This window comes from Manihot esculenta, chromosome 3, assembly GCF_001659605.2.
Source record: "Manihot esculenta cultivar AM560-2 chromosome 3, M.esculenta_v8, whole genome shotgun sequence".
Taxonomy (NCBI): domain Eukaryota; kingdom Viridiplantae; phylum Streptophyta; class Magnoliopsida; order Malpighiales; family Euphorbiaceae; genus Manihot; species Manihot esculenta.
Window position 1 is genome coordinate 5,864,079 of NC_035163.2, and position 8,629 is coordinate 5,872,707.

The following is an 8,629-nucleotide window of genomic DNA, read 5'->3' on the forward strand; positions in this document are numbered from 1 at the left end:
TCAGCGTAGACAATAGGTACTTGGTTTTCTAGTGTAGTAGCTTGCATTTCAGCTTCTATTGCTGGTTCAGTCACAGGTAGTTGGTCAGCTGGTTGCTCAGTAATTTGTGCAAAAGATTGTATGGCAAATGAAGATGGTTTTGAGGCTTGGTTCATCGTGGTTGCTTGTTTTCTCAAGCTCTTGGCGGTATATTCAATTTTTGGATCGTAAAGAATAGCCTCTTTACGTCCAGTCCTGGTCATAAAAAGAAAATTCATTATTTTAAATCAAGTCCCCAGCAACGGCATCAATTTTTTATGGGTGTCGAAACTAATAAAAATAATATATTAAAATATCAACAATTAAGAATTGTAAACAGCGGTAATAGGATCGAATCCACAGGAAATTAACACTACCATTTTCCAAATTCTAACTTGGGCAAATTGTCTTCAGGCAAGTCATCTGTCGCAGGTCTATGTACTGCGCTAGTCATCAATTGATTTGCCTGGTAATTTAGGCAAATCTCTGGTCGTAGGCCTGGGCATTTCTATGATTCTGCATGATATTGTTGATTTGTCCAGTGATTTAGGCAAATCGATTCTGCGCACATAAAAACTTAGAGTTCAGCTTCATACTTTTATCTATTTTGTGTAGCCTTCTTGGTAATTATGTGGGTGATTTGTCCAAATTGCTCTGGCCAAATGAATCTTCACGCTTTTTAGGCCATTTTTCACCAAATCTTCATATTCCATCATTTTCTGCAAAATATGATCAAAAGCACAAAATTAGCTAGAAAATGTATAATTTAGCCTCAATAATAATAGGAAAAATGCGCCTAATTTATGCTTAATCAACCTAGAACAAGTAAAAACACAAAGCAGTGAAATTGATAGAGAAGCAAGAACAATGGAATAGTCATATACTAGCAGCATAATACCCCTATCCGGGGTAGATGATAGCGGTTGTCGAAGCCGTAAAAAATAAACATATTTTCAATCAACAAATTAATTTGTAAATAGTGGCAATAGGGTCGAACCACAGGGATTTGACACTACGGATTTTCCTAATAATGACTACGGTAAACAAATAAATTAAAAAGAGGGGGGTTTGATTTGATGAATTAAAACTAAATAGCAAGAGAAAGCAATAATTTAAAAAGATGAGAATTTCAATGGGAGAAGAATTCTAGTTGAAGCATGGATCTATTTCAGTTTGTTTAGAACTGATCATTGACTCTTTAATACTCCTATTTATTTCAATAAATTAGTTTAGAATGCGGAAGACGCTTCTCACAATCCAAATTCCTCCTTAGTTCTAGTTTGATTAGGAAACGTTCGCTAATCAAACACTAGTTAACAAGTTGCCAAGGAACGTCCTTGGGGATTTTTACTTTTCAACTGTTAACTGCCTTAAGACTTTAGAGAAATCTAATTTTATCCTTACCAACCGCGTGGTCAAGTTTAGATTATGTAACCGATTATACTTGAGTTTAAACAACCTAAGCAATTACGGACCTAAATCATTCAAACAATATATTACTTAAGCAATTAAAAGCAACATGCCTTAATTAATTCTAAAAGCAAAGCAATAATTATAGAAAGATCAAGTTGCATAAATATTGAAAGTAAGCAAGAGTTTAATAATAGAGTTTTAAATCTCCCAATTCATCACAAACTGAATTTTTCCAACTTCAACTAGAAAAGAGAAGTGTTTAGCCACTCATAGTGGACAAAATCACAAAAGAAAAGAAGAAAGGAAGATGGAGAGTGGCTGCCGAATTTCTGCAGTGATTCCGAAGGTGGAGAGATGATTCTCTGCTGGTTTGAGGCTGCCTCCTTTTATAGGTGAAGAGTCCTAATCCAATTAGGACTTGAAATCCTAATTTGAATTGGTCTTTTAGTGGTCTTTTACTCCTTCTTTTCTTTTGTGTTTAATTATGGATAAATTCTTCTTCTTGAGAAAGTCTTTCTTGGAGTGACTCTGGGAGATGTCCTAGGATTGATCTTGAAGTGTTTGAAGTAGGATAGAACTTCAATGCTTTTGAATTTTGAATTCTGCTCTTTTTCCCGCTCTGTTGTCCGCCTCCGTGTCATTTTGATTTGGGCAGTGATTTGCCCAAATCACTTGCCCCAACCGCTTTCTGTGAGTTAGTCCCAGTTTTCTGCTTCAGCTTGATTTGGGAAGTGATTTGGCCAAATCACTTTGACCCAATCACTTTTCCAGTTTTTTCTGCACTTTTTCTCCAACTTTTCATTTTCTTCCTTTTCTGTAAAAACATGACAAAAACCATAAATTAAGTTGGAAAATGTGTAATTAAGCAGTAATAAAGATAATAAAAATGTGGCTAAATTACCAAATCAAGCTAGAAAGGAAGACTAGGAAGGAAGGGTAAGACCATCAAAGTCAGGTTGGAAGGGAAGACTACCAAATTACATCGAAAGGGAAGATCACTACCACTTAGGTCAAGTCAGATCACTAAGGCTAGGTAAGGCCACTAAGTTCAAGTTAGACCACTAAGATGAAGCCAAAAATTTAAGATGTACGACCTTGAAAGGTCAAACTCTCCAAAACTAAGACCTTCAAAATGTACGACCTTGAAAGGTCAAACTCTCCAAAACTAAGACCTTCAAAGGTATGATCTCCAATGTAAGACCTTTATAAGTAAGGATAAAACAAAAGGCTCCAATTAAAGTACATGCATCATAAACCAAAGTCTTAAAATTTTGAAATTTTATTTTGTTTCTTAAGAAATCAAGACACATATACCTTATTATGATCAATTTCACATTGTCAAAATAATTCATTTAGAACTTTCTTCTTTTATATAAAAATAAAATGTACTCTCTTTGTTCGATCTATGTTTAGTCTATTGACTTTCATGATCACACTAGGGAGTAAGGATATTTGATAACATATTAAAATTATAAAAATTATTTAAGTTAAGTAATGAGCTCCACTAAAGAATATGCCAAAGTATATTCTCACACCTCCTCGTAAAAAATAAATGGTATAACAAAATAAGGGGCTCTCTCTTTTTCTTCCAGCTCTCTCCTTCCTCTCCTATACTTTGTCTGTAACTATATCCAAAATTTCACCATGGAAATTCTTTAGATCTAACTTTCTTTAAATCTAACTTGAGTATTGAAGGATTTTCCTCGAGGCAACTCTGATCGACCCATAATCTATTTTCTCTAATTTGCATTTTCCTTTTCAAGATCACATATTATAGAACTTGTTCGACGAAGCAAGTGGGAAAAATCTCATCAAAGGGCGATGGGTTTGATGGTGGGATTGTGATTGGGATGGTTGGGGTGGCGAAGGAAGGTTACTATCATGTTGGAGGGTCTAGGGGTGCTCATGTTGAGAGTAGTATACAAAAGATTTAAAACAAATATGTATTTTTTGTCAAAGATAAAGATGATAATATTAAAAGTTTTAAAATACAAAAGCATAACAAAAAGTCAACTGAAGCCCAAGAATACATGAGACAAAAGGAAAAGGGGCGCTCAAGTCCAATAATGAAAAATAGGGTCGATGGCCCTTCTACAGAAAACCCAGGGCTACAAAGGAGAAGGAATATCGTCATTATTGTGGCCAACGCCACCCCTCCATCTTACACTTACCATAGCAAGAAAGTCAACATAGCACCTAATAAGCATAGATCTTCAAAAACCACCACCTGATAATAGTTGCAACTTCATTGTTTTAATTAGCCCAAAATGGTCCTGAAATCTCATACAACATTAACAAACTTTTACAACTCTTAAATATCGTGGAGATCTACCAAACTATTTTATGCTTTAGTTCACTGTTGTGGACTTGAGAATTCAACATGGTAGAAACGATGTAATTGAAAAAAATTTAATTATAATATAGTGTTAAATAAAATTTATTTACTAAAGGTTATTGAGTTGAAAAGTCAAAATGCTAATTGCGATACAAATTAACAATTTGACAAATTTTAAATCAAGTTAAGAGGCATTATGATACTCGTAAAATATTTCTATTGTAACAATCACATATAAATAATAAAAGTAAAAAATAAAATTTTAACATGATTCATCCTCTTAAATGTGTTATGTTCACGAGTATTTATTTTCCAGTTTAAGTTATCTATTCATCAACTCTATTACACCCTTTTAGCTACTCACTATAAACCGCTAGTAGTAAAATATATTAGTTAGTTCCTTTTATTCTCCTCTAGTAATAATTTAATTTTATTTATTGTGACCATAGTATATACTATAAAGTATGTCTTAACTGCATGAATAAAATCTTTCTTTATCTTAAGTCGAAGTCTCTCTATCTCACTCATGGTAATGCACTATTATTAATTAAAAACCACCCTCCATGATGGACAAAAGCTATTCTTCTTGATTGGACAAAAGTCCAATAATTTCCTACATATTCCTATTTACAGTGTTAGACCTTCAATTCTAATTTAATTGAAAATCTTATCCAGTAGGAATAATATATAGATAAGATATCCTAATGAGGAATAAATTTCCTACACTAATTAGGAAAGAGTATCTTAATAGAATTACGAATAAAAAATATAACAATTTCCAATAATTATTTTCCATATTGTGGTTAAGATATAGTTAATAAACTTGATCTCATATGCTGCATATATTAATTACTCAACGGATGATATTATTGAATAGCATGAGCCTTTTTAAAGGGAGTCATGCAACTCCATTTTTTTGTATAAACCATCCGGTGTTCAAATTCACTCATTTGACTAATTTGGATTCGTGTCGGGTAGGTCCATTAAGAGGGCAGAGCGCTTCCTCCCAAGTTTTAAAAGTGCTTCATACTTAGGGTTAGTCATGCAACTCTTTTCACTTTTATAGAGTAAAACATTTTTAAATATCAGTTAATTGAACTTCACTGCTTCAAGATAATTCCTTAGAACTTTTTTTTATTTTGTATAAAATGATGGAAGAGGATAGTAACATTTATTCCAAACATGAATTACAAGTACAAAACACACATAGAATTTATTGTATTGGATACATAGCCCAGTGATAATATTCAAATGCAAAGACAAATAAGAAGTCACAATATAGTTTACATTATGTAGTATTTGCCAATCTTTCTTGAATTGCTTGATTTAACTTTGCCGATCATGGATTGATTAGCCTGCAAGAATGTCGTGAACCAACCAGCTGAATTCTTAGGAACTCTTGTGAGGTTATCACTACGATTCACATAGTACAAACCAAATCTTGATGTATAACCAATATTCCATTCAAAGTTGTCCAAATACGACCAAGCAAAGTAACCTTTAAGATTAACAGAGTAGTTCCTGCCAAAACCACGTCATTAGGATTATTAATTCAAAATTATCAAAAACCTCCGTATTAGTGGCTTAGAATTTGGACTTACTTGAGAGATCCCAACGCATTCCACATATGCTCTTTATAATAGTCTATCCTAAATTGATCATTAATCACCTCTTCGATCGTTTGATTTTTATCATTGTAACGATCAACTCCTAAATTATTGAATGAGAAACTTAAAGATCAGATCAAAACATAATTGTAATTAAACTAGACAAAAAAAGCCAATATATTCCTATATGATAAGGGTATGAACTACTTACCATTCTCAGTAATATAAATTACTGGATCGTTATATGTATCTTTGGTGTAATTTAATAGATGTCGAATACCTTTCGGAAAAACATAAAACCAAGGAGAGTATGCCTGTAAATTTTAATGTACATATCAGTGATGCCATTTATCAAAATATAATTTACTCAATATTATACTTTTATCAATTCATTTTCTTGCATACTAACCTGTGGACCGATAGGATTACCCTCATAATCAAAAGCTGTAAGGTAAAAACCACGAGAAAAAAAATTATATCTATCAATTAAAGCATTTTTTAGAAAGAAAAACTAAATGACATAATATATGTGTACTGTGTGTGTCTTCCACCTTTAAGGTATTATTCTTTTTTGAGAACTTACGAGTCTCAATAATATGACTATCAGTTTTGTATCTAATATAATTTGGATCAACCGGAGCATTTGGTTTTGCATAATATGCAGTATAATATTGTAATCCAAGGAAGTCATATGATCTTCTAAGCATTTGAGATTCTTCATAAGTAAACTTGAGTAATCTATCTCCAACTAAATCTTGTACAGTTCTTGGATAACGACCGTAAGTTATAGGATCCATCCACCTAGAAAGTAAAAAAGTAGTGATTATTAATCAAAGACTTATATATATAATAAAAGTTTGGTAACTTAATTTATAAGAAAAAGTACTCACAATCCAAACATGAAATCAAGAGCTGTTCTGGCTGCTTGTATATCAATTGATCTATTGGAGAGTGGTTCATACCAAAACGTAAAGAGCGTTATCCCAATCTTGCCAGCTTGAGTTGTCTACACAATATTAATATAATGAGAAATACAAATCTACATTAATTTGTACATGTGAATGAAACAAATTGATTCATAAAAGAGTGACAAATATAAATACCTGATATTGATTTCTATATACTCCTACAGCTGCAGCATGAGAAAGAAGGAGATGATGTGCAACTATATAAGGTTCAGTAGCCGAGTTTCCAGCTTGACATTTACGATTTACCCAAGATGAGCATCGACCAGGGGCAAAAACTCCATCATCATAAGAGAATCCACTAAGAGACCATGGTTCATTGAAAGTCATCCAGTACTTTACTCGATCACCAAATTTTTCGAAAAGAAGATCCGCATAATCACGATAATCATTCCTATATTTTGTACAATCATTTAATAAAATGTTTAGTGATTAGATGAGAACATTATTATTCTATTAAAGTTTGAATCTTTAAATTTTGAAAATATAATACAACGTTATATACTTACACAATATTAGAGCTTAAAAAGCCACCATATTTGTCCTCTAAAGCTTGAGGAGTGTCCCAATGGAAAATAGTAACGAAAGGTTCCAGTCCTGAATTTTACACCAAAACATTTTAGATTTTTGTTATAATTTTCTAATTTCATAAACGAATCGGTTAGAAGATAAAATTCCTTAAAATAATGAAAGAGTCGGAGACTAGCATTTAGTCTATTTAATTAATGGTTGCTCTTTAAATTTTTTGATAAATATTTAGTATTTTATGATTTTAACTTGGAAATTATAGTTTTAATATATTTCAATATTACCATTTAAAACTGATGTCTATAAATTTTATTTTCTATTTTGAATCCTCGAAAAGAAAGGAAATAATTATTACCATTTTTTATGGTTTCATTGATAACTCTATTGTAAAAATCAATTCCTTCCTGATTTATCCCTTCGCTTCTCCTTCCACCTGAATATTCAAATTTTAAAAAAATATAAAATATGAATGAAGTTAGAAAATAGTCAATACTAGCTAATAACACATGTTTAAAGGTTCAATCTTTAATAAACTACTCACTAGGTATAACTCTAGGCCATGAAATGGAGAATCTGAAAGCACTAAAATTCATTTTCTTGACATTTTTTAAATCTTCCTGCAACACCAATCCAACAAATCTTATCAATTTTATTGTTGACAATAAAAAAGTGCGAACCTTGAGAAACTTGAAAAAAAACAGCTTGACTATTATTATACGTCGAAACGATTATAGAAATCAACGGCAACATCTCCGGTACTGTGATCTTTTATTCTATCTGCAAGATTATATAAAAATAAATAAAATATTATAAATTTAGAAAGTCAATAATTTACTAATCACTCAAATATACACAAAGTACCTGGAAATTGATGGGTAAATGCGTCCCAAACGCTAGGTCCTGCACCCGACTTATTTGCTGCACCTTCAATCTGAATACCATAAGCAATAGTTAGCTAGTGAAGCAAGTCTTAGACACATTCTCTTTAAATCCCTAAATATACATGTTTCTATATACCTGATAAGCAGAAGTGGCTGTCCCGAAAATGAAGTCATCTGGAAAATAAGCACTATTAAAATCTGCTGGAACATCATCAATGTCATCTGCCATTGCTAGCTTTGTAAGAGCTAGCAAAGTTATGAGGACGAAGAGCATCCCTAACAGCTGAAAAGAGTGTTTAGTGGCCATAATCATAATGATGATATTATGATTTTAAGTTCTTGTTTGGTTTCTCTTATTGGCATTGCCTCCTTTATATAGAGTTGATGAACCAATGAGCTGAAGGAAGCAAACTGAACCTTCAAGTATAACCATCTATGATTTCAGGTTGTCCAACAAAAGAAATCTTTGACAGTAACTCTCTACTTTGTCCTCACACAATCAACCAATAAAACATCATTAGGTTTATTAATATCTACTTAAGTATTATCAATAACTTCTTCATTAACATTTACATATCTTGGCTTAGCCTGCACTTCCACTACTATTTACAAGGATTAGTAATTTGGCCCACACTTTGGTAAGAATGGTTAATCGTGGCCTTTCTTTGCTTTTATATATTTTTATACGTAATTTTTTAATCTCTAAATTATAAAAAAAATCATTAGTTAATCATTCAATTTTAAAAAATATATTTGTTAACGTTTTAAAAATTTTATTAATTAATTTCTCCGCTAATGTTAACCCTTAAATATTACAAAAAAATTTAAAATGTCTTCAATGTGAAAGAATTAATTAGTTTTTACAAACTTAAAGATTCAATT

General features: G+C 31.8%; 1 protein-coding gene across 1 annotated transcript; it reads right to left on the reverse strand.

The window, feature by feature from the left end:
• Nucleotides 1–4,923: 4,923 nt before the first annotated feature.
• Nucleotides 4,924–8,086, reverse strand: LOC122723208 (cyanogenic beta-glucosidase-like). Its single transcript, XM_043954730.1, has 13 exons — nt 7,884–8,086; nt 7,728–7,797; nt 7,585–7,643; nt 7,408–7,483; nt 7,222–7,299; nt 6,848–6,935; nt 6,477–6,732; nt 6,264–6,379; nt 5,957–6,174; nt 5,783–5,817; nt 5,585–5,687; nt 5,368–5,476; nt 4,924–5,287 (listed from the first exon to the last, which is right to left on the reverse strand). Exons 1-13 carry the CDS (start codon nt 8,058–8,060, stop codon nt 5,050–5,052), a joined length of 1,623 nt encoding a protein of 540 aa, XP_043810665.1. The 5' UTR covers nt 8,061–8,086; the 3' UTR covers nt 4,924–5,049.
• Between the last annotated feature and the right edge of the window lie 543 nt (nt 8,087–8,629).

Excerpts from the sequence above, each read along its gene's own strand:
- LOC122723208 (XM_043954730.1), bottom strand. The coding sequence starts at position 8,060 with ATGATTATGGCCACTAAACACTCTTTTCAGCTGTTAGGGATGCTCTTC. Across the intron at positions 7,484-7,584 it reads ATTTCTATAATCGTTTCGAC|GAAGATTTAAAAAATGTCAA; the intron begins GTATAATAATAG and ends TTGGTGTTGCAG. Across the intron at positions 7,300-7,407 it reads ATGGCCTAGAGTTATACCTA|GTGGAAGGAGAAGCGAAGGG; the intron begins GTGAGTAGTTTA and ends TTGAATATTCAG.